The sequence below is a fragment of the Heliangelus exortis genome, chromosome 9 (assembly GCF_036169615.1).
Source record: "Heliangelus exortis chromosome 9, bHelExo1.hap1, whole genome shotgun sequence".
NCBI lineage: Eukaryota > Metazoa > Chordata > Aves > Apodiformes > Trochilidae > Heliangelus > Heliangelus exortis.
In genome coordinates, this window is record NC_092430.1 from 1050383 (window position 1) to 1075330 (window position 24948).

The following is a 24948-nucleotide window of genomic DNA, read 5'->3' on the forward strand; positions in this document are numbered from 1 at the left end:
AAGGATAAAGAAAATAAGTAGTTTCCCACCATAAGAGAAAACACTCACTGAAAAGATGAATTCTCTAAGGAAAAAAGTCATAGTGACAAAGAAAGAGAATCACATGCAAGATAGGTTTAAAATATTGTGATTTCCAGAGCACACCTGTTATTTCTGGGGGGATGTCTTTCATTTTCTGATTGTATTTCTGGAGGAGTACTTAGTGGAAGGATGGGACTGGCTTTAATAAAAGAAGCATTCATTACTGAAAGTTAGCACAAAAGGCAGCAGGAACACATTTACAGCAGCTGAGAAAGGAAAAAGCCAAAGTGCTGCTACACAAAAACGAAGAAAAATGCATTGCAAGGAGAGAGAGGAAAGCAGGAGGGAGATGTTTTGCTTTCCTTCCTCTTGATCATCCTAGCCAAGAGCTCTCTAAACCTGGCTCTCTCTGAATGCCACTTTCAACTCCCTCTTCTAACCCAAGCTTCCCTTACCACTGGGAGGTCAGCCGTGCAAGCTGGAGACAAAAGAGGAAACCAAACACACAATAAAAACATGAGGCTTGGCCAAATGAGGATTCCTAGAAGTATCCCAAAGGCAAGATGGGTTAGGATTCAAGCTTCCAAGTCAGAGGTGAGCCCTGCGTTCCCTTCCAGGCCAAGGGGAGAGATGGGGGCTGTGATTTTCTAACTCCACAGCATTCAAGTTTCCTGGGCAAGCCAGAGGATTTACCCTGTTGCTTTCTGCAGGCTGTGTGGGCTTTTTTTATCAGTCAGCTTGGGTCAGCAAGGTCCAAGTAGATCCAATTGACTCTTAGGAGCAAGTGAAAGCTCGAGTCCTGTGCTGGGTGTGCTCCTGAACATGCCAGAGGGTCAGAGCTCCCCTGCAGCATTCCCACTGCCACAAGCCCCACCACCATCTCTGTTATCTTGGGGACAGTAAGTTATATGTAGGTGTGACTCAAGCTGCCTTCAGCAGTACCATCAGTTACCATCACTGAGCTTCCCAGTGTGGCCTGAAGACCACCAGCTAGGAGATCTTTGATGTAGCTCCATGCCCAGGAGACAGTAATGCTGCTGGTTTAGCCTTTAACAAAAACTATTCAATGTTTGTCATTAGGGACAGAAACAGCTACTTGGAGGGCTTTCTGAATATGTCAGCATATTATTAGGAAAAACCCCCAAACCAGCTCAGTGATTAATAATCACATACCTGGGAAATGAAATTTCAAATATTACCCTTTTCCCCCCCTATCAGCCCTGTCTGCTGACTCCATAGCAATCGGGTCCAGCTATCACCCCAGCCAGCAGATCCAGATCCCAGTGAGGGACTGGCCTGAGGGTGGGAAGCAGCCCTTCCCTGTCACTTGCAATCTTCTCACATCCAGAGGCATCTTAAGTCCTTTCTAAACACGTTGATACTGCCTGAAATTCACAGCAAAAAGCCCAGCCTTGGTTTGTGTTAACAGGATGAGAAAGTGCAAGGCTTCCTGTTGTGTGTGTGACAGCTCCAGATAAGCACAGACCTCTGGACAGGAAATCCGCCCAAGCTCTGCAGTCTGATTCGCCCCAAGCTGAGGAGCCCTTTTTAGATTGAAGCACCCAGAGAATGAAACAGTGCTGGCCAGAACATGGGGGACATGCTGGAGAAGAGCTCAGAGGAGCCCGAGAGCTCTGTGGACCATGAGTGTTCCACGAAAATGGGGGAGCTGGTGGAAGTGTCCAGCGGTGACAAGGTGAAGTTTGACGATACGGGTCTCTCCCTCCTGCTCCAGAATGGGCTGGAGAACCTGAGACTTGAGAATTCCCTGACAGATGTCATCCTCTGTGTGGAGAGCAGGGAGTTCTCCTGTCACCGAGTGGTCCTTGCTGCAGCAAGCAATTATTTCAGGTAAGTCAGGGGAGAAACAAAGCCAATCAACTTACTCTGCTGCTTACGCTTGAACTCAAGGAGTGTAAACTGGGGGTGAAACTCTGCAAATTTGTACAGAGTCTGTAATTCCCGGTACCTTTCAGTTTCTTTTTTAAGCTGCAGACTTAAATAAGGCAGTTTCAAGTTGTGGGTTTGCTGGAGTTTTTGGTACCAGAACTCAGCAAGTCTGCTGGAGGCATGCGAAGAAACAGAGAATGGTTGGCAGACAAGTGCATGAGAAAATGGTCTTTTAACTCAGTACCTGTAGTCCCTTGTAGCTTCCCTTTGGGATTCAGGAAAAGAGCAATATTCATCCAGATCACAGGGCATTTTTATTGAGATAGGAGTGGGTTTGTGGAACTTGGTAATTCTTCCCATTACCATTCTGTGGTAAAAACACATACTTGCATAAAACAGCTGAAGAGGGGTAAGAGCAGATATTCCATCTTCCTTGGGGTTACTGAAAATCACTTGCAATGGGGAATATTTCCTTGAAAGCAATTTTCCATTCCAACCACACCTTCTGCTCCTGAATTGTTCATTCTTTCAGTACTAGAATAGACAGACTACTGGCCAGCAAGTACCAATTTTAAACACACAGAGGAACTTGGTATCAGTTTTAACACAGATTTTCCATTATCATTTAGACAATCAAATTTGCATGGCTGGGATTTTTTTCTTCTTTTTTTAATGCCAAAGTAGTCAGATGACTGCATAGCTACAGAGGAAACATAAGAAAAAAGAACCTGTGACCACTTGTGACATGAGCAGAAAGCTAATTTTAATGGAGCCCAGTAAGCTTTGCCAGTAGTGCCTGGAAGAACAGTTCTGCTTTTATCATCTCACCATGGAGATGATGCTGGTGAATATCTGGAGATAGGTATTATTTCTACAGACAGACTGTAGGGATTGCCTGTGTGAATATGTACAGCTCAAAGCAGAGACGCCCAATTACTTCTTGCCAGCATTGTGTGCAGGAAGGAAAGCAGATGCCCAAATTAAACTCAGAATTACCATAGTGATACTTTGAAAAACCACAGTTCCTCTCCTGCTATGCAGAAAGGTGCTTCTGTCTGAAGAGACCTCAACTGAACTGTTTAGTCATGTCTGGCAGATGAGGAAAACCTGAAGTTCCCACAAGTTTGTTGGGAATCAGTGTGGAGACAGAGGAGAGGTGGTGGGAGTCAGCTTGGTTCTGAGCACCACAGTCCGGCCAGGGAAACACAGGTGGTGCCCAGAACCAGAGAAAGCACAGAGTGCTGAGTGTCCTGAGATGGACAGTGAAATGTGTGTGACAGAAATCATGAGAGACAATGGAGGCTTTGGGAAGGGAAGGGAAGGGAAGGAGGTATCTGTGAAGAGGGAAGTGATTCTGCAGGGAGCTGAGCTTCACTAGTTCTGCTACTCACAAGGTGGCTTGCTTCATCTTGCTGTAATTCACCAGAAGATGCATGGGCCCAAAGAAAGAAGAAATTCTTAAATCCCACCTGTTTCTGTGAGTATTTCCACAGGAGCAAAGCAAAGGGACACGGTGAGTCACAGGCTTCATTCCCTTGCAACAGTGTGTGATACAACCAACCCCTTACTCAACACTGAGTGCCATAATGCAAATAATTTAAACACAGTCAAACCAAGTTAACTATGTCTTGTTCCTCCTTCACCAGGACTTGAGATTAGACAGACTGCTGCTTCTGGCATGTCCTGCATGTCCAGACATAAAAGCATTAAGTCCCCATCTACCTAGATGAAAGTAACAGAGCAGAAAAACACAAGTTTACCAAGGTGGCACAGTAGTTCCTCACCTCTGCACTGCCCCAGGTAGTGGGAGAATAGAGCTGGGAGAGGCTGAAGCAATGTTTTTCACAGCATCTGCAAACTCTAGCACAGTTGTTTGAAGTCAGGTTAATTCCAAGCACACGCAGTGTCAGTGGGTGCTATAAAAGTGCTTCACAAATGGCAACCCCTCATTAATTTCATTGAAGTTTCTCCCTATTTTTTATTCATTTACCCATTTTTAGGTACTGAAATTTGGTCCTGGCCCCTGACTTCAGATTTGCACTTCTAAAAGTAAATGTTGGTTCAAAGGCTTAGTTGACAGTTAAAGAGGAAGAGGAACCAGGGAAACAGACAAAGAAATTAGTAGCCACATCCAAAGGATTTAGAGCCCCAGAGAAAATAATCACACACCTCTCTGGGTAAGTACAGAAAGCAGCAATTGAATCCCCAGGAGAGAAGTTCTGCCTGATCCATCCTGACTGGTGTCAGGATATTCCCCCAGGCAGTACAAGGGGTTGGGATGAGCTCCACTCCATCAGAGGAGCAGGAAGGCTGCTACAGGAGGCAGCTCTCATGGATACTGCTGCATGGATACAGCCCTCCCACCTTCTGGAGGGGAGCACCTGTGGAAGGCAGAGAGCTTGAGATGTGTGATTTCTGCTGGCTGCAGAATGTCACCCTACAAGATCAGCAGTGGATGGCAGCTCCAGGGCAGTTTCCCAGCTGAGGAGACAGACGGGTGGAAGCACTGTGACCAGATCCCTGTGCAAAGCCTCCAGCAGAAGCCCAAGGCTGGTTCTGAGCAGTGGTGTAATGCTGGGTATTTCTAACTAATATTTCTAACTAATCCAACTAATATCCACCAAACACTCCAGCTCTGTGGGAGGGAAGGGACAGCTCTCACCTCCCTGACAGGGACAGTTAAATGTGAGACAGTTTAAGAAAGAAAAGGAACAAGAGCAGACAACACCTGCATGCTGCCTGTTTCTCCTGCAGATGAAGCATTTGGCAGCCACCAATCCCATGTGGTTGAATTGGCTGAATTGGCTGTTTCACACAAACCTCCCTGGCAGTGCTGAAACCCCATCCCCAGGGAGAAGTGGGGACTGGGGGCTGCTGCTTTCACATGGCCACCTGCCTGCATGCCCCAGACTTACACTTCTGCCAAAAGGGAGAGCAGCTAAGGAGAATCTTGGGCTCACTGATGTTGAGGAGCATTTTGTCTTCATGTCCTTCAAATACTTTGATTTCAGTGGCAGCAGAAACTGGACCATGGAGCAGAGCAGTGAACTGAAAACCTCTAATGAGCTGAGATGAGTGAAGGGAAAACGAGAATTTTGGCAGAATATCTTTTCAGACAAGTAACTTTTCTGCTCAGGGTCAAAAGTGAGTTCTCTTTATCCAAAAGGCAGTTTTATACACTGAGATAACTAATACCAGCTCACTCGAGAGCAAGATTTCACATAATCTGGAATCTGGCTCAACAGATCAGAAGTATGTGAGTCCACGTGCAACTGCATTGGTGAAAAACCCATGCAGACCTGAAGTGTAATTAGGAGTGCTCTTTACCCTGCATACCAAACTCTTCTTTATTAGTCATGTAAAGTGTTGACAGGAAGACAGTGCAGCCCAGGAAGAAGCCAGGGATCCAAAGTCTTAGGCCATGTTTCCCTCGTAAAAGTGGTGCTGGAATAAAGTTGTCTGATTGACACCTCTGGCTGGAACAGAGATGTAAACAGCTTTTACTGGAGAGCAGTGGCACGGCACATGGCAAATGGATGGAAAACACCAGATGCTCCCTGCTTAAGTACCTGAAGTTCCTTGTCTCAGCAGAGAATTCAGTGAAATACACAGGACTAAGCAAACTTCTCAATAAATCAAAAGCATTGGAAGAAATGCTTAAAACTATGAATTGAAAATGCAGGTGAAGTTGTGTGGGTTTGCCTTACAGCTGTCACAATGCATAATGGATTTTAATAGTTCTTAGAGAAATCTCTGATATCCCAAATGAAATACCAGCCTAGTGCCAAAGGTGTGTGTGGTGGTCACCTTTCAAATTCAGTACTACCCACCAAAGAAGAGGTGGTATCAACATGCATGAAACCCCTTCACTTGCCAGTTGACAGTAGTTCCAGTTCATGATTATTCAAGTTCTTACCTAGCCAACAGGTATCAACTCTACAGTTCTACCACAGGCTCCCAGCATTGAGCAGAAGAAAATTCAGCCTCTTAATTATTAGAAGAAAATCCCTAGGCCATTCTCTCCTGGCACATCCCTGGTATTAATGAGGGTTCAAAAACATGTTGGGAAGCTACGAGGTGAGGCTCTCAGCCATGTGGATTTGCTCTGGCCCTCAGGGTTCAGCCTGAGCAGCTTGGAAGCAGAGGGCTCTTCACCTTCCCAAGCACTGTAAAATACCACTGCTAACAAAGTATGGAGAATGCCAGGGGCCTGAAGGTTTGGGCATAATGAAACAGAAAGAGTCAGAGTCTGTAAGAGTCCAACAGGTGAGACATCACCACTGCTCTGCAGCATCAGTCCAGACCCAGAGAAGGTCCCAGCTGCCCTTTGCTGCCATGGAGCTCCAGAAGAGTCCAGTTGTGGGGTACCCATCATGTGTGCATGCCTTATCCAGCTCATGAGTAAAGTGGGATGAAAGAAAGAAAAGGATTTTCCTTGTTACTTTTTGCATAATTTTCTTTGTTACTAATTGCATAAAATATGAAGCAATCTGAGTATTCTGTGTTGAAATCTATATAGCAAATGTTTTCAGAATGCCTCATCCAGGCTGGGATGCAGTAAAAGGTAAATGTTTTTCTTTTCAGGGCCATGTTCTGCAATGATTTAAGAGAGAAATATGAAGAGAAGATCATACTTAAAGGAGTTGATGCAGAAACCATGAATATACTCTTGGACTATACCTACACCAGCAAGATGCTCATCACAAAGCAAAATGTACAGAAAGTCTTGGAAGCTGCCAGCCTCTTTCAGGTACTGGTAATTTAACTGGACTGATCCAATCCTGTTGCTCTGGCAACACCATGTCTCACCCTGGTTAACACACTGCAAACATCTCTGATTTCATGGGTTCTGGAAGCATTTTGCTTCCTATTACCTTACACTGGGGTAAAAAAGTGGCAATTGCAGCCATGTAATGGAAGCTGCTGTGCTGGGAAAGTTGTGTTGCTGGGACACTGCTCCCCAAGGTTCAGGTCAACCCCAAAAAGTCAGTGGGCAGTGGATGGCATGGCTGGCCAGAGCAGGAAGATAACTGTCTGCCTCTCCACTGCCCCGTGATGGAGGCTCAGCAGCCCAAATTAGCATCCTCCTTTGTAGGCCTGATGATGTAAAGGGGTTTATTCATGACCTGGGACTGTGGGAATTCAGACCTGAGCAGCATTACTCAGCCCTTGGTCCATGAGGTGCTCACGTGTGGTGTAAATCACCTGTGAGCTCTACCAAATTGCAGCCCTTGGGACCAAGCTGCACCTTGCTGACACGTTGCAAGCAGCAGGACCTGCCAAGTGCCAAGGTACCTGTGTGTGCCCAGGCTTTTCATTCAGAAAGGCAAGAAACCCAACTCCACCATCATTTCATTGTGGTTCATTATGAACTTAAGATTCTTCAATCTTACATGGGAGGTTTTGCTCTGAAATGAACTTGTGGCCTTTGGGGTAACAGAAGCTGGAACTTGCTGTGGGGAGAGAAGGGAAAGTTATAAAGTGTTCCTCAAGGTAAGTCAGAAAAGGTGGTGTGGCTTCACTGTCACCTGGGGCTGAAGTGCAGGAACTTACTGACATCTGCAGCACACCAACATTGCCAACTGGCAGCACTCAAGGGCTACTTCTGGTTCAGTTGTAGGACATTTTTCTGTATTATTTTTGTTTTCTTCTGAACTTTTTCTTAGGGTTTGTTTTTGTTTTGTTTTCTGAGACCAGCAAAAGCAGGAATTTATGTTGGGTGGTTTTTTTCTCCTTTTTCTTCCCTATTTTTCATTAAAACTAAGAATTAATTTGATTTAATTTGATTATCAAGGCTAGTGCTTTCAGAAAACTATCAAGCATTGTTAGGTACTACCAAACATTTGTAGGGTAGGAATCTGGGTAGGAACAACCCCATGCACCAGGGGCTGGAAAGCAGCTCTGGGGACAAAGACCTGGGAGTCCTGGTGGACACCAGGCTCACCATGAGCCAAGAGGGCCAATGCCCTGCTGGGGTGCATGAAGGAGAGGGGGCCAAGGGAGGTTTATCTACCCCCCCTCATCTGCTCTGCTGAGGCCTCACCTGGAGTCCTGAGTGCAGTTCTGGGCTCCCCAGTTCCAGAGGACAAAGAACTGGAGAGAGACCAGCACAGGGCCACCAAGATGATGAAGGGACTGCAGCATCTGCCCTGTGAGGAAAGGCTGAGAGAGCTGGGGGTGTTCAGCTGGACAAAAGGAGGCTGAGGGGGGATTTTACCAATGTTTATAAATATCTGGAGGGGGGGTGTCAGGAGGATGGGTCTAGATTCTTCTCCAATGGGTAATGGACACAAACTGGCACATGAGAGATTTAAATGGAATAGGAGGAAATAGTTCTTTGCTCTGAGGGTAACCCAACACTGGAACAGATCACCCAGGGAGGTTGTGGAGTCTCCATCCCTGGATGTATTCCTCTCAAACCAGCTCTAAGGGATCCTGGGGGATCCCTTAGGGGGTTGGACTAGATGACCCTCAGAGGTCCCTTCCAGTCCCTGACCATTCTGTGATTGTTAGGATAATGATAACACTGCAAGGTTACCAGGAGCAAGAATAGTAATCTACAGAAACTTAGAAAATCAGGAGTGTCCAACTAAAGCAGTGATCCCAAGTCCTACTGCAACCACCTTTGATATTATAAAGATTTGCAAGGCCTTGAAGCCTCACATTATACACAGGTGAGGTTTTTGGCTGAAGATGCGTTTTGTGTAAAAAAGACTTAGGAACTACTAATATTCTGCCAGCTTGTCACTGCTATTTATGCCAAAGAACAAACAGAAACCACTGAAAGAGTCAAATGTTTCATTTCAATCCAGAATATTGATTCTGCAATATATTGTAATGTTTTCGTTTGAGAAACTCTTTCCTTTTCAATTAAGAAGACATGAAATCACCAAATTCTAAATAGAACTATTTATCTGACTAGCAACAATCTTTGGCAGTCCCTCATCTCCATCTCTCAGACTTGACAAAGAATCAAAAAAGAAACAACTTGCTCAGTTCTAGATATTCCCATATAGATACTCCATCCCTCTCTAGAAACGATTTTTGAAAGAGTTTGATATAATTATACCTTCCCTTAGTCCCTTCACTAAGTTTTGCCCAAATGAAGGCCAAGCTGATGGCAGGAAGGCCCTGCCTCACTGGGTGAATCAGAGGAAGAGTTTGGAGCAGGGAGCTGCTCAACAGCTCAGCCTCACCCTGAAGCAACCCAGACAATTTTTTTCCACCTAGCACAGAGTTGCAACATAAGCTCAACAGTCACCTCCTCTGTCTGGGCTCCTGGCTGCCCAGCTACTACACTTGCAAGGCTGGTGCCCACCCTGGGTCCAACCCAGCACCCTCTGTAGCTACTCAGCCTTTCACCTCTTAGTGGGGCTAAGCTGTCAGCTGCCTCTCAGGGCTGGGGCAGAGAGCTCTGCTTCCCTCACAGTAACTCAAGAACAGCCTTCAGACCTGCCTGCACCCCTCCTGCCTTCCCTCCCCCCCCAAGAAACCTCAGTATTACCCCACTTCCTCAGCACAGCTTAGGTGAGAGGCCACAGCAGGGCTTTGGTGGAAGCCAAGAGATGATGGGAGGAAAGGAAGGTCCTGAGCAGATGTCAGAGGAACAGGGTTGTCGCGAGGAGCTGGGACAGCCCCTGCTTTAGGAACACCAGCTGCCAGGGCAAGGCTGCAGCATCACCAGCCTGTTGTCCTTCCTGACTCCCAGAGCACCTCTCATCTGCATCTTAACTCACATTTCATGAAAATTAACTTGCCAATTACCTTGAAACCACCCTGTAGCCACTTAGCAGTGAAGAGCCAGGGTGGCTGTGGCAGGACAGTGCTGGTGACACTGCAGCCACTGCACTGTGCCAGCTGAGAGCTCCTGGGACCCCAGCTTGGAGATGGGCTCCTCTTCATTCATCTCACAGGCTCAGAAAGCTGTCAGCTCCCTGTTGATCTCAAGTCCTTGCAGGGCCCCTCAGCACCCAGCTGATCCCTGCCATGGGGCTCTCTGGGGATGCAGGTGGGGTGGGTTTTGCACACAGGATTTGCCCCCAAACTGTGCTCCATTCAGATAGGCTGGGAATAAGAGCCCTTCCAGGCAGTGTTCCCTTGCTGGGGGTTACAGCAGGAGCCAGGGCTGCTCTCATTGCTTACACCAGCTGAATCAAAGCTGGGACAACCAAGGATTTAAAAGGGGAGAATAAATTCTATTACTGAAAGAGAAGTGGAGGCCAAGTAAGCATATGGGATGTCTCTAGCAAGCAAAAACCTGGATTCAAAGGGGTAATAGGAGAAGGACCAAGATACTGATTAACCTGTTCCCAGGGATCATGCCTGGGCTGGCATCAGGGGAGGTACTCACAGAAAGGAAAGAAGATTGAGAGCTCAATGAGAAGAATAAGAGCAGCTGAAGCAGAGGCTCAGAGGAGTCTTTCTCCTGAGCCACCTGATCCCACGGGACTGACTGCAGCATGCTCATCAAGTTTGGGGAATTTAGGGGGGGCAGTTTTGTTTCTAAATGAAGGGAGGGGTGGGGAGAAGGCACAGCATAGAGCCGAGGAGCAGCAGCAGCCAGGGAAAGTCCTGAGTGGTCCAGACTCTCAGGTTAAGCTCTGAGACTTTTTCTCACTCCCTCACCTCACAGTTCTGCCTGCCCAAAATCCCAGCTCCCTAGTGTGGTTCCTGCTGCCTGCCTGGCTGTGCAGACAAGTGAATACAGCCTGGAGGAAACCCTCTGGTGTCTGGAAACTCTCCCAGGAGTATCACTCTTAACGAGCCATGTATAAATAATCAGAGCACTTTACAGTAGTTGGGCCACAGGCTGGGGAGAGGATTGTTTTGGGGTCTACTCCCAGACTTGTTGGTAACTTGGTGAGCGACCTTAGCAAATCACAGATTTGGTTTTTTCCCAACTGTTTAAGGGCTAATCCCCAGACTGCCTCAGGTCTGCTACAAAGCTCTTCCAGCTCCTCAGGGAAATGCACTGGTGATGGCAAATGTTAGCCCTGTGCTAGCTCAGGGCACAGGCACCCTGAGTGTGGCAGGCACCCAGGGGCCACCGAGCTCTGTGTGGTGTCACAGTGTGTTGCTGACACATATCACATATCCTGAGACTTCACATACCCCTCTGCAGCAGCCAGTTGCATTTCTCTAAACTGGTGACCACATCTAAATGTAAAACAGGAACCAGGTAGTCTGCATGGCTCAGCCCTGGTAAACAGTCTAAATGTGTCAACGTGACACTGCTGGGTCTGGAAGGTTCTACCCTAATTACTGAAACTCATCTACATAATTCAAAAATGTTTTGCTCCCTCTTCGCCCCTAAATTACTGCTGTGCAACTTTCCCCAGAGGAACAGAATGAGTTAAAATGATTTATATGCTGAGGCTGGATGGAAAAAAAGGACTCAAAAAGCATGGATGGAAACACAGCACCAGTTCTGGCCCATCTTTCTGTATGCTGCTGTTTGCACTGCTCAGTGGCAAGGCCACACCAAATACTGATGTACTGATGCCCTGTCCATATCTGCAGTCCCAGAGGAGACAGGAAGCCTGGGATGAAGCACTCCAATTTAGCAGTTCTCCTCAAAACTGGCTCCCAGTTCCTAAATAATCACCATCAACCCAGCTCACATCACAGTCCATGGGGAATGCCCTGCAGACATCCATGCTCCAGGAGCTGCACATTTGGGACCCTCTGGTGGGGCTGTTGTGACAAGGAAATGAGAGCAGTTGTCATGCCCTACATGCAAACATGGGAAGTTCTTTGATTAAGCAGACTGTGTGTAAAATGTATACTATTTTTTTTTTTAACTGATGGTGATAACATAGAAAAAAAGGGTCACTAAAACCTCCAAAGGCCTCCCCCACAACAGACACTTAGCAGACAACCCTTGCTGACAGGCAACTCAGAGATTTGGTGTGGGTCAGGCTCTTCCTGCCAGGTACCCCAGTACAGGACAGCATGCCCTTACATCTTGGAGGGGCTGCACTTTGGCCCAAAATTCCCAGACCTCAGCCCTCATTTTCCATCACCCTTTGCAAGGCCTCAGACATTGTTTTGGGTGGTGGCAGCATAAATACAGACACTGGAGCCACCACCTGCTCTCCAAAACCATACTCCCTTCTAGTTGACCTGAGCTGATGTGCAAGATGAAGCAGGGTGAGCACATCTGGAGCCTGGGGACCTTTTCTGTGCTTTGTAACTCAGTGGTTGCTGGTGCACGGAGGAAGGGGGGTGGTGGAAAATCCTTTACTTTTGTGAAACAAGTAACATTTGTGACTGTCACACAAGAGAGAAAAGAAGCAATATGGTTCCAGAGGGAAAATTAACTTCATGCTGCAGATTCTGGGAGGGAGCTGTTCTCATATGACTGATTTCTTGTCTCCCTTAACTCTTTGCTACCCTGAGCATAGCTGGTGGGGACCCATGCCCAGAGCTCTCCTGTGATCCAGTCAGACCAGTAACTGTTCTCTGCTTCCCCATGCATTTTGTGCCCACAGTTCCTGCGCATGGTAGATGCTTGTGCCAGTTTCCTCAGTGAGGCCCTGCAGCCAGAGAACTGTGTTGGCATCCTCAGGCTGGCTGATGCCCACTCCCTGCACAGCCTGAAACTACAGGTGCAGAACTACATTATCCAGAACTTCACCCAGGTCCTGAGCCACGAGGAGTACCTGGAGCTGCCAGCTGACATCCTCTGCAGCACTCTGAAGAGTGATGACCTCTATGTGACAGAGGAGGCCCAGGTGTTTGAAACTGTGATGAGCTGGGTTCGTTACAAGGAGTCAGAAAGATTTCCTCTCCTGCCCTACGTGCTGGAGAACGTCCGACTGCCCCTCTTGGACCCCTGGTATTTTGTAGAGACTGTTGAAGCTGATCAACTTATTAGACAGTGCCCAGATGTCTTTCCTTTGCTCCAGGAAGCCAGAATGTACCATCTGTCAGGCAATGAGGTGAGTGAAGAAGGAAGTTATTTGCTGCTCCTTTAAAATGTCTCATGCTTCTGCTCAGGAAACCCACCTGAGGTCTGCCCATCAGGGAGAAAAAGGGATTTGCACTGAAGTTTGGCTAACAAGTGCTAGATAAAAGTCAAGGTAAGCCTTACCAGTTATCCTGCTCCTTTAGAGAGCTCAGAAGGTTCTGGTAGCTTCTTTTAAAACACAGAGTAGAGCTTCCTGCATGTCAGCCCCTGAGCTTGACCATTCACACATACACTTGTGAGGCCAAACAAAGACCCCAGGTGACTTCCCTGGTAAAAAGGAAGGGTGTTGTCAGCAGACACCTCACCCTCGCAGCTCATATTTCAAGCCTATAAAAGGAAGATTTCTTTTCTCACTCAACTCTGCCACAGTCTGTAATGACTCTTTCAAATCTGAATATGTAACACCTCCATTCAACCTGTGGGGGGAAATCTTTCAGAAAGAGAGAACCTCCCCTGAAGAAGATGGTCTCTTCCCAGAAGAGAGCTCAGCCTCTCTTCCTTATTTGCATCCAGACAGGTTCATCCTGACCTCCAGCTGAGTCCTGTCCTGTCCTGCAGATCCCCAATTATTCAGCTGCCCATCTCTTTGGAAAGTTAGGTATCAGCCCTGTCTCCCAGCCCAAAATGTGGGGTAGAGGGAAGAGCCACCAGAGGTCAGATTTCACAAGAGGGGCAGAGGTATGTGAGGATGTGAGGAAATGTGTGCTTCCTCAGGCAGAGAGTCACAGGAAGGCAGGAGGCCCCAGGAGCACGTTGTGGATCCATCTCTGGATGTGTCACTGGCAAGGGGACAGAGGCCAGAGGCTCTTTGTGCTGGTGACTGATGTCAGACAGCAAACAATGACCTGGGGCACTGCCAGGCTGTGGGAACTCCTCAAGGAAGCCTTACCCCACTCAGCAGATAGATCAAGGGACTGTGTCAGGACTGAGCACTCATTATGTTAATCTTCAAAGAGGCAGCCCCGACAGCTGTCCTGCCTGGGGCTAATGCATGGCAATGGTGACAGACAGGTTAAAAACAGAATTTGGAAATCTGGCAAGCTCCAGGACAAAGCCTCGAGTTGTGCCAGGGAGGTTTAGATTGAATATTAGAGGAACTTCTTCACTGAAAGGGTTATCAAACACTGGAATAGGCTGCCCAGGCAGGTGGTTGAACCAATATCCCTGGAGGTGTTCAGAAGCTGTGTAGATGTGGTGCTCAGGGACATGGATCAGTACCAGAATCAACAGGGTTAATGATGGGACTCAGTGATCTTAAAGATCTTTTCCAGTCAAACTGATTCTATAATTCTAAGAATTTCCCTAACAGTTTGTACAGAAAATACAGGATGTGTCTGTGTGTAAATAATATCTTTTAATGTAGGTATCATTATACCAGTTTATGGAAACATACTAAAAGTAGTTTAGAAAGAGAAATAAAAATGTAAGCAAGCTGCCTCTTGCCACAGAATCCAGCCTGTGGGTGCACAAACTGCTTCTCTGGGGCACACAGAAGGTAATAACTGCAGTCTGACCCTCACTAGATGTAAGATTGCTATAGAGGAGCAGAAGTTTTCAAGCACCCTCTACATTCTTTTTTCCCGGTGAACAATTACCCAAGAAGTGACTTCTTTTAGTGTCCCTGAGACAAAGACCTGGTCCATAAATTTAACCAACAGACAGTAAATTAGGGCTAAGCAGAGCAGGGTGCTGGCTTTGAGTCTTCTGGTTTTGGCTTAAAATTAAGACTTATGAACAAATAAACTAATTTTTAAAACCCCAAACAAAACACAACACACAGTAGAGAACTGCTGATGCTTTGAGGCTTCAATGTATCTCTTCAGAACAAAAAACGAGAGCACTTATTTTCTGTTACCACTAACTGTGGTCTTGCTCTCTCCAAGTTCCCCAAGGCCTGAAAAAACCTGAAGGCCTTCCTACCTTGCTCTCACTCCATCAGCCCAAATAGAACCTGTCCTCTCATGTCCTTGTCACTACTGCTCACCTCCATAGCTCTGGGTGCCACCTTGGGAACTTGCAGCAGGATCTGAAACGATCCTGTCAGGTTGGCAAAAGCAACTAAGGCCAATGTGGGAGAAATCCTGCTCAAGGAAGGATACAGCAACCTTCACTGAGTGTTTCCAGGATGCTTTCCAGGGTTTGATTATTAGTGCAGCTGATGAAACCCTGTTGTGATCTACAGAACAAGAATTCAGAAAAAAGGTCACCAGAGCTCCCCGTAGCTGTAGGTGTCAGTGTCCTGTGTACTCACTCTGTGCTCCTTCCATTTAGATTATTACAGAAAGAACCAAGCCCAGGATGCACGAGTTCCAGTCCGAGGTGTTTATGATCATAGGGGGCTGTACAAAAGATGAGAAGTTTGTGGCAGAAGTGACTTGCCTGGATCCTTTGAGGAGAAGCCGCCTGGAAGTAGCAAAATTACCCAGCACAGAGCAGGAGACGGAGAACGAGAATAAAAAATGGGTGGAGTTTGCATGCATTACACTAAAAAATGAAGTCTACATATCGGGTAAGGAACAAGACATTGGGAGTGCAAAATGGGGAGCCCAGGGTTCTCACAGTTATTGCCAGCTTTTCTCACAAGCACGCTGTGGTAGAATTAAGCACCACAAGTATTCCTAATGCTTTGGCTCTGAACAGGCTGCAGGGAGTTGCCTGGCCCTGGCTAGAATTTTAGGATTCCTCTTCAAAGAATAACAATCCATATGCAATGGCTGCTTTTGTGTGCACACTCAGTGACTGCGGCCATGGAAGAGCCTCTGAGAGCAGTTCACCAAACATAAAATGAAGAATAATTGCTCCAGCATCTTCTTGCAATAAATCAAGTTGCAGATCCACAAATGTTATCAAAAATCTTCTCGAATCTGACTCATTCTGCAAAGGTCAGTCAAGAACCTGCAGGGAAACTCCACTTTCAGGAGCACTTGACCAGCCACCAGACAGGACTCTGGAGGTGCCCACTTGCTAATGACAACATTCACCCTGTAAGGAGATGCAGCCCAGTGACTCAGTCCCACAGCATGGCTCTGAACATTTCATTGGCAGCTCATCATCCTCAGAGCTTCAGGGGGCATATTTAACTTCCCACACACAAATACAGTTGAGCTTTGTGTAGGGATTTGATCCTGGAGGTACAGAGTTTTTCTCTGACAGTCAAAAAGGTCAAACTCAAGCTCACTGGTCAGTTTAACACCTGGTTTTGATGGCCTATCACCAAAATGTTTGGTGATGTCATTGTGCTTTCCAAAGGAAAAACAAGAGCAAGCTTGTAATCACTGGCAGGTTATAGAGCATGATACAAGCAGTGTCTCCATGGGCAGGACACCTTTTCCCACAAAATCATCCACTGCACTCTATGCTCACTTGAGACAGAAGAAAAGAAAGAAGAAGGGAGGGCTGAAGTGTGAATACTTTGCTACAGCTCATGGCCCATTGCATTTATTCAAGTATCTCCCATTGCATTCTGTCTTTTGGGAATTCACAGATTTTTATTACCTCATTCCAATTTGAAAGTTATTAAATCTGGGATTTATATAAGATAAACCTGGGCTAAGAATTCCATTATTCCTTCCCTAGTTACAAATAAAGGGTTTTTTTTTTTCCATTCAGTCCACTCTAGGGAATTTCTTTTTGGTCTGTCAGTAGACCCTCTGTTAAGGGTCAAAGGAACATCCCTCACACCTCCACACCTCTCTTCCATTTGCCTTTAATCTCTTACCCTTTCCTCTTTTTCAAGGCCACAGGCTTTTGCTTCCTCTTATTCCTGACATCTGGTCCAGTGTTGTCTCAACCTTTCTTTTATGCTCTGTGCAGCTCTACCTCCAGCCCAGGCTGACACCTCCCTGCTCCCGTGAGTCTGACCTGGCCTTCCCCTTGCTGCTCTTCTCACAGGTTCTCTTTCTTCCCTCTCTGCTTCATTTCACATCTTTGTCTCCCTCCCTCTACTTCCTTTCTCCTATCTCCTTTGCACCATTCCCACCTATATAAAGAGCTGGGTGAATCAAAGTTCTTCTCAGTTTCTTTCCAGCTAAACCAAATTATTAATGTTTCGTTACCAATTGAACATCTGCCCCCTCCTCTTTTTTTTTTTTTTTTTTTTTTTTTTTTTACCTCCTGAGACCTGGTTCTTTTTGAACTTCACTTGCACCTTTCCTAACTTGATCTCCCCCTCCCCCATGCTCATTTCCCTCAGGATCTTGGTACTTTTGGAGTCCTCCCTGCTCTTTTAGCATCTGAACGGTAGGAAAGGCCTTTGCACAAGGTTATGATTACTTTTAGATCACCATTACCCCAAACAGTTTAAATGCTCTGACTGGATGGGCTGAAACACCACATCTGTGGTGTAACTCCAGATGACAGGAATTAGCACACAGCATCCAGTTACTTTCATTTTACAATTTTCCTCTAAAATTGAAAAGAACTGGGATGTGGAGAAAGCACAGGAACAATATCAACCTCCAGTTCTGTCAAAAATCTCTTCCTGCCCCCTAATGTGCAGCAAATTCACCCTCCCTGTCCAGCTCAGGCTCTGGTTTTGTGCAGGCAAGAACAAAGTGAGGAAGAAAAAGGGAGGGGAACACCTGCAGCCTCCCTGCCCCTTGGAGCCAGGAATGCTGCATTCAGCTGTTGGGAGAGCAAATAAAATTCAGCACATCCATGTGAAAACTACTGAGACAAAAGCATTGCAAACGACTCTTTCTAGCATGCTAATTATCTCCTATTCAATCTGCTCTTGGGCCCAGCCATGAGCTCCATCAGTTAGCAGTGACCTGGCTGCAGTACAGAATCCCAATGAAGGCAGACACTTCTGCAATGGAATATGAATTCTCTTTTCAGTATATTCACCAGTGAAGCAAATGTTTAATCTGGTTGCAGATGATGGCATAAGCTACTCAGTCTGTAAACGTGGCTTCAGGCTTAACTAGATCCATTTGCACTGCTGTTACACCAAAAATGCCCTACAAACAAAAAGCCTCGTTTAGAACACTGCTCTCCACTTTAGCATGAATAAAGATTGGCTTGCAAGTCAGCTCTGCAATGAATTTGTAGGGTCCAACCCTGATCTATCAACATGGAGCAAATCCAAGTCAGCAGAGAATGAGACCAGCAGGAGAGGCACAAAAATGAGAGGCTGAATAGTGAAACTTCTGGCGTGCCATGCAGGACAGCAGCTGATGGAAATTCAGTGTGGTCTTTTCTAAAACCAGACTGACTGCCTGGCTACTCTGCACAAACTGGTAGCTTGTCTGTCTTTGATGGATTTGGCACCATCCTCCACCATCTTATTTAAATCATATTTTGTTGTTTCCCAGTATCCTGCAAAGCCCTGCTAGTGCCCAAAATTCTCCTGCAAAACCCCACACTGTGTGGTGTTGGTCATTCTCTCATGATTAAAATGAGAACAGTTGTGGTCTGGTGAAATTTTACTGAGTATTTGGGCTGTAGAAAAAGTTGTCTTCACTATTAAGTAAACTAAATGCAGAAATTTTGTTCTGGTATAAGAGGAGCAGACCACTGGTGTAGTTGATCAAGAGGACCAATGATTGATTTTCTGCTTTGAGAAAACATTTTAAAATTTAGACATATTGGAGATTTGGAGTAAATACAAGCTATGCTGTTATATTTACCTGTGTCATGTACCCTGCAGGTGGCAAAGAAACAAAGCATGATGTTTGGAAATACAATGCCTCCATCAACAAATGGATACAAATTGAGTACCTGAATACGGGAAGATGGAGGCACAAAATGGCTGTGCTGGCTGGGAAAGTCTATGTCATTGGGGGCTTTGATGGCACCCAGAGAATCAACAGCATGGAAGCATATGATCCCTTTCATAACTGCTGGTCAGAGGTAAGATTTGCATCACATAGGATTTTAGTCATTTGGAACATCTGCATCAGAAAATGTTAGGGCTCTGATTCATAAAAATGACCAGAACAGAATCCAGTAATTTAATTATTTCTGTTTTTTTAATTATTTCCGGTCGGTAAAAAACCTTAGTTATTTTTTTCTGTAGAAATGTGTGTCCTTCAGAAAGAAAAAGCCACACTGCCCATCACTGCCTGTGAGATATCTAGTGCCTGATTTTCCTTTTCTTGCCTGACTTCTAAAGCTAGTACTGCATAAATCAGTAAGAACACAGCACACATGAGCCAGAGCACAGGCTGAAAACTACTGCTATGACACATACTGTATATATGTGTGTATCAACCTGTGCATTACATACAGGATGGGTTATACACTTAAGTTGAAAGCACAGGTTTCAACGTAACCAAGATGGAAAGGAAGGAGTTGTAACTGTACCTCAAGAAGTGAGAGGAGAGTATTAAGCAGCCAGTGAATCCATGAATAATTCTGTTGGGCCTCAGAATGGCAGATACCAACACAAATTCTGAGATGATACAAAGCCCTGCAGAGGAATCTGACAGTCACAGCTGTGAGTAGAAAGCAATATGAACACTTTTCTTGTGCTTTTTCAGTGTGCATAAAGACATAAAGGAGATGAGGGGCATTTCTGTCATTTCCTAGCTTCTGAATTGTTGACAACATAATTTTAATAAGAGCTTTTGAACAAAGCATATTTTTATCAAGGGGTTTACTGTCTTAAGAAAAAGCTGAAACCTCCCTCTCCCTAGAAATATCATCCTCTGAACCCAACTGACCATCTCAAAAGGGACACCTGACTTAAAATTCAGCAGGCTCCCACCCTATATTGTTTTGATTTGAAACCAAAATCATAGAATCCTAGAATCCTAGAATGGGCTGGGTTGGAAGGGACCTCAGAGATCACCAAGTCCAACCCTTGCTCCACTCCCCCCGTGGTTCCCAGCCCATGGCACTGAGTGCCACATCCAGGCTCTTTGGAAATAGCTCCAGGGATGGAGAATCCACCCCTTCCCTGGGCAGCCCATTCCAATGCCTGAGCACCCTCTCCAGAAAGAAATTCTTTCTAATGTCCAACCTAAACCTCCCCTGGCACAACTTGAGACCTCTTGTGCCCTCTTGTCTTGCTGAGAGTTGCCTGGGAAAAGAGCCCAACCCCCCCCTGGCTCCAACCTCCTTTCAGGGAGTTGGAGAGAGTGATGAGGTCTCCCCTGAGCCTCCTCTTCTCCAGAATGGTGACTGAGGCATTTTTACACTTGCACAGGCTGCTCCCCTGATGGAGAATGTGAGCTCCTTTGCAGCAGCCAGCTACAAGAAGAAACTCTATGTGATTGGGGGAGGACCCAACGGGAAGCTGGCGACAGACAAGACTCAGTGCTATGACCCAGTGACCAACACCTGGAGCCTCAGAGCTGCCATGCCCGTGGAAGCCAAATGCATCAATGCTGCCAGCTTCCGAGAGCACATCTATGTTGTGGGTAGGGGAAACACCAATGATCCTGCTTGTCCACACACACCAGGGCTTGTTTCTCTGTGAGTTTGTCAGGGTTTAACATTGGCCAAGCAATTAAACAGAGTAACAGTCTGCTAATCCCCCTCCCCTCCCTGCTGAAGAAAGGAGAGAGAATAAGGGAGAGAGACTGATGGGTTGGGAACTGAACTACACAGCTTGAATGGAACAGGAATGATCATTTTTGACTCAACCTATACAAATAGACAGGAAAACTGATCCCACGTTCCTTTCCCCTCTCCCCCAATAACTCTCACATCACCACAGAGGCTGCAGGGCCACCCTGGGAAAGTCCAGGCTGGAATCCTGGAGTCAGCAGCAGTTGGGAGCTGGAGGCAGGAACACACAGATTCAAGCTGGAATGGATCAGATCCACAAGGCAGAGGAAGGGATGGAATCATCCCAGGATGTTCTGAAGCAAAGAGGGAGAGGAGAAGCAGGGGAAGCAGGAAGGGGTTTGAGCCTGGTGATCCCTCCCATTTCTCCTGAGGATGAGGTGTATGGGATGGAATCCTCTGTTTGGTCAGTTCTGGCATCTCTCTTGTCCCTTCCTCCCCAAAGGAGGGTTCCAGGTGGGACCTCTTGACTCCTTTTCTCCTTCTGGAGGGCAAAATGTTCCTCAGAGCTGAGCAGTGTCCTTGGTTCTGCTGTAACTATAACCATGGAGTGGGATCAGTCCCAGCAGCAGCCACTGCCTGAGAAACTTGCTGTTCATTTCAGCAGTGCAGCTGCTTCCAAGAGACTGAGCTGAAAGCAAAAGCACAAGGCAGAAAATCCCCTTTATCCTGACCCAACCCAGGACAGTTTTACCCACAAACTCTATGTATAATCCAATGGTAAAATGCATCTTCCTGCTGCCGGGTGGGAATCCAGCACATTCACAAACAGTTGTGAAGAGTCTCCAAGTCAAACTCCCTGTTAGCCTGATAGAATCATAGAATCCTAGAACTGGCTGGGTTGGAAGGGACCTCAGAGCTCATCAAGTCCAACCCTTGCTCCACTCCCCCCGTGGTTCCCAGCCCATGGCACTGAGTGCCACATCCAGGCTCTTTGGAAATATCTCCAGGGATGGAGAATCCACCCCTTCCCTGGGCAGCCCATTCCAATGGCTGAGCACCCTCTCCAGAAAGAAATTCTTTCTAATGTCCAACCTAAACCTCCCCTGGCACAACTTGAGACCTCTTGTGCCCTCTTGTCTTGCTGAGAGTTGCCTGGGAAAAGAGCCCAACCCCCCCCTGGCTCCAACCTCCTTTCAGGGAGTTGGAGAGAGTGATGAGGTCTCCCCTGAGCCTCCTCTTCTCCAGCCTCAACACCCCCAGCTCCCTCAGCCCTTCCTCACAGCACTTGTGCTGGATCCCTTCCCAGCCTCCTTGCTCTTCTCTGGACCTGCTCCAGCACCTCAAGCTCCTTCCTGAGCTGAGGGGCCCAGAACTGGACACAGGACTCAAGCTGTGGCCTCCCCAGGGCTGAGCACAGGGGCAGAATCCCTTCCCTGGACCTGCTGGCCACGCTGTTCCTGAGCCAGCCCAGGATGCCATTGGCCTTCTTGGCCACCTGGGCACACTGCTGCCTCCTCTTCAGCTTCCTGGCAATCCAGACTCCCAGCTCCCTTTCTGCCACTCTGTGCCCAGCCTGGAGCTCCCCATGGGGTTGTTGTGGCCAAAGTGCAGGACCTGGCACTTGGAATGTTGAACCTCATCCCGTTGGGATCAGCAAAATATAGGTATCTGGGAAAGCTGGAGCTAACCCAGACAGCTTAAAGCCCCCCAAAGGGCTTTAACCCTCCTGGTTATGGCCATGGTTACATGACCCCATGGTTACATCATGTCCCTCTCCTTCCCAGGGGCACTGCACATTGCCTAATGCACACAGGATTTATGGAGGGATGAGTACTAGGAGCAGGTCATGGGAGCAAAGCCACCCAAAGATCCAGACCTCTTCACTAGACTGTGCTTGAGGTTAATTCAATCAACTGCCAGAACTGGAAGAAGAAGAGTTTAATGGTGGGGAGCTGAATTATGGAGGGAGGAGGGAGCCTGCCCACATCTCCAGGTGGTACTGGAAAAAACAAAAGAGGAACGTTTGTTTCCAGACGAGGAGCTCTAAATAGCACCTCACCGCAGTGCTGGCTCAGAAAGTTTCTCACTGGCACTACAATCAATATGGTGCTGAGGGCTGGCATAAGCCAGGGCATCACCAAATAGCAAATAATATTCTGAAAGATTTATCATGTGTGTGTGTGTGCACAGATACACATATGCATGTGGATATATATACATATGGATATATATGCTTCTCAGCACAAGGGTTGACATCATCTTCATACAAGATGTCAGACAGGAAGAGAGGGCATGATTTATGAGCTGGCTGATACAATTCCCAATAAATATTGACATGATACTCCAGTTACATTCACCCAGCATCTTTAACCAGTAAACCTGTTTCCCTCTCTGAGAAACAGATCTAGTTAAATTGGACAGAAGTCAGCACCCTCCAGCCACCCCTGGGGCTGAAAAAATAAAATAACATTTGGTTACTGCATCCAAAGTAATCAAATTACCGACTGGTGAACTACCAGCCACAGATGAATCACTGTAGCTGACAGCGTGCATGTTTTCAGCCTGCTCCAACTGGGAAATAAAACTTGTTTAAGTCACCTCTCAGTGACATCATCACCCTTGAAGTACTTGAAACCCCTCCCAATGCTTATTAGAACTAGAATAAGTAAATGGCCCCTGTGCCATGAGGTGGGATCCCAGGAGCTGTTACAACTCATGGTCAGTAGGATAAGACTGAAGACAGACCCAGTCCCTGCAAATTTCAAAGCAAGAACCATTCAGCAGTTGGTGGTTTCAGGGGGGAATCTATTTCCATAGTGTTTTGTAAGTACTGAGGTATAAACCATTTTTAAAAGAAATGGAAAACCTTGCAAAACTGGAAAATTGTGCAGGAAGTTTCAAGACTGACTGCAGATTTGGGAAACACAGAGAAATGGAGGTGACTCTCTGTATAGCTCACCCATAAAGTTATGAGTTCAGTCTGACAAACCCCTAGACTAGGAATGGGCTTCTGAAAATAGCCAGCTCCAGGCAGAGGAAGGTTTAATGGGCAGATGGACACTTGTGTTAGAGGAGCTGGTGAAAAAATCACACACTCATTTCTAATGGTGACTGCTTGTCACAACGTAGTACTTTGTGACCCAAGCTCTTCATCAAAAGATTGCATTTTTCTAAAGCTGTGTCCTTGACTGGAGCAGCAGGTATGAGGAAAGTCTGTTCCTGTGGTCACTGTGGGCACACAGCAGTTTGTTCTGGCTTTAAACTCCACAGTCTCATGAACAATAAGTGGCCTTCTGTGGATCTGGCTTTCAAAACAATGAAGTATCCTGTGACTTTGTTTTCTCTTAGCTTTGGGACACAAATCATTGCTACGAATGTCAGGAACGGAGCCTTGTTGGGTGGTTTAATTCCAATCCCTTAGAGGAATGGCCAGTGGAAACTGATCCCCATTTCTTCTCCAGGTGGGGCAATGAAAGCTCTGTATTCCTACAGCCCCCGGGAAGACACATGGAGCCTGGTGACTCAGTTCACCCACGAGAGAGCCAGCTGTGGGATTTCTCCCTGCAACAACAAGCTGTTTATCACCGGGGGCCGAGATGAAAAGAACGAAGTCATTGCAACAGTGCTGTGCTGGGACCCCGAAACTCAGAAGCTGACAGAAGAGTGTGTCCTGCCCCGGGGGGTGTCTCATCACGGGAGTGTTACCCTCAGGAAGTCTTACACTCACATCCGCAGGATTGTGCCTGGGGCGGTTTCTGTTTGACCCAGACAGTGGCAGAACCGCCATGAAACCCAACACCTCCTGGCACAGACTGACACGATGGGGTTTTTGAGCTGCAGCTAGCAATGGAAATACCAGCACGGGGGCCTTTGGGGAGTATCTGTATATATGCTCAGCCCTTGCACTTCCTCTGTACAGCATATCCTTAAATTATCTCAGACAAACAAAGGGACCAGCTGGAGTTTACCCCTGCCAACACAATACCTCCCATCAGGCAAAGAAATGGGATGTGTGAGGTGGAGGTTGGAAATTTACTTCTCAGATATATCTGCTCTGAAACGTGCTGGAACTGGCTCAGCACAGTCCTGACGTTTGTTCAGCTATTTATTGTGTTAAATTGGATTTGGAGCACCTATTAGTAAAAGAAAGATGATGTTTTTTGGAATGAAAGATCTGTAACTTTGGTGAGACATAACATAACAGTTTCCTCCAAAGCTCTGCTTTTTTCCAGTGGTTGGCACATTAGGTTAAGTTAAAACTGTTTTGATGCTTGTTTGTTTGCTTGCTTGAAAACAGTTTGCTAGTTTTTCAGTGCTGTGAGACCAAAAAAATCCGTCTCAGTTTGCAAACCTTGATGTCATCCCCAGGAAAGAGCCTGCACAGGCTGCAAATCTAAATTAACGCTCATCTGGTTCCACTGAACATTTTTGTAGCTGTTTTCTAATAAAGCAGACCAAAACCTAGTTTCCCTTTTGTTCTGTTCCGGGATGGTTTTCTGTTGTGCCTGAAAGGCTTTTTCCCCTCTGTTGCTGTCCAGAGGGATCCCGGCGGTGGTGGCAGCCCCGGCTCCATCCCCACTGGGGGGCAGCGCTCTCCCAGGCTTCTCCTCACGGCT

General features: G+C 46.7%; 2 protein-coding genes across 4 annotated transcripts in view; both read left to right on the forward strand.

The window, feature by feature from the left end:
- The first annotated feature begins 1491 nt into the window (after window positions 1-1491).
- Window positions 1492-24796, forward strand: KLHL6 (kelch like family member 6). 3 transcript variants are annotated; one of them, XM_071751581.1, is made up of 7 exons: window positions 1492-1872; window positions 6496-6661; window positions 12402-12851; window positions 15152-15389; window positions 18528-18730; window positions 20028-20241; window positions 23825-24000. In XM_071751581.1, the coding sequence occupies exons 1-7, from the start codon at window positions 1613-1615 to the stop codon at window positions 23851-23853; spliced, it is 1560 nt and encodes a 519-aa protein (XP_071607682.1). In that variant the 5' UTR covers window positions 1492-1612; the 3' UTR covers window positions 23854-24000. The 3 variants fall into 3 exon arrangements, with proteins under 3 accessions (XP_071607682.1, XP_071607683.1, XP_071607681.1); XM_071751582.1 differs by having other exon boundaries at window positions 20028-20237; window positions 23794-23955; XM_071751580.1 differs by having other exon boundaries at window positions 1494-1872; window positions 23794-24796.
- The window catches only part of RNF168 (ring finger protein 168), a 439984-nt gene continuing 434168 nt past the window's right edge, over window positions 19133-24948 (forward strand). The window contains exon 1 of the mRNA XM_071751578.1: window positions 19133-19139. The gene's annotated coding sequence lies outside the window, so the exon portion shown is untranslated. The remainder of the gene's footprint in view (window positions 19140-24948) is intronic.

What these genes read in the sequence shown, in the direction of transcription:
- KLHL6 (XM_071751580.1), top strand. Translation starts at nt 1,613, where the DNA reads ATGGGGGACATGCTGGAGAAGAGCTCAGAGGAGCCCGAGAGCTCTGTG. An exon ending in GCAGCAAGCAATTATTTCAG is followed by an intron (nt 1,873 to 6,495) that starts GTAAGTCAGGGG and finishes TTTTCTTTTCAG; the next exon opens with GGCCATGTTCTGCAATGATT. An exon ending in AAATGAAGTCTACATATCGG is followed by an intron (nt 15,390 to 18,527) that starts GTAAGGAACAAG and finishes TGTACCCTGCAG; the next exon opens with GTGGCAAAGAAACAAAGCAT.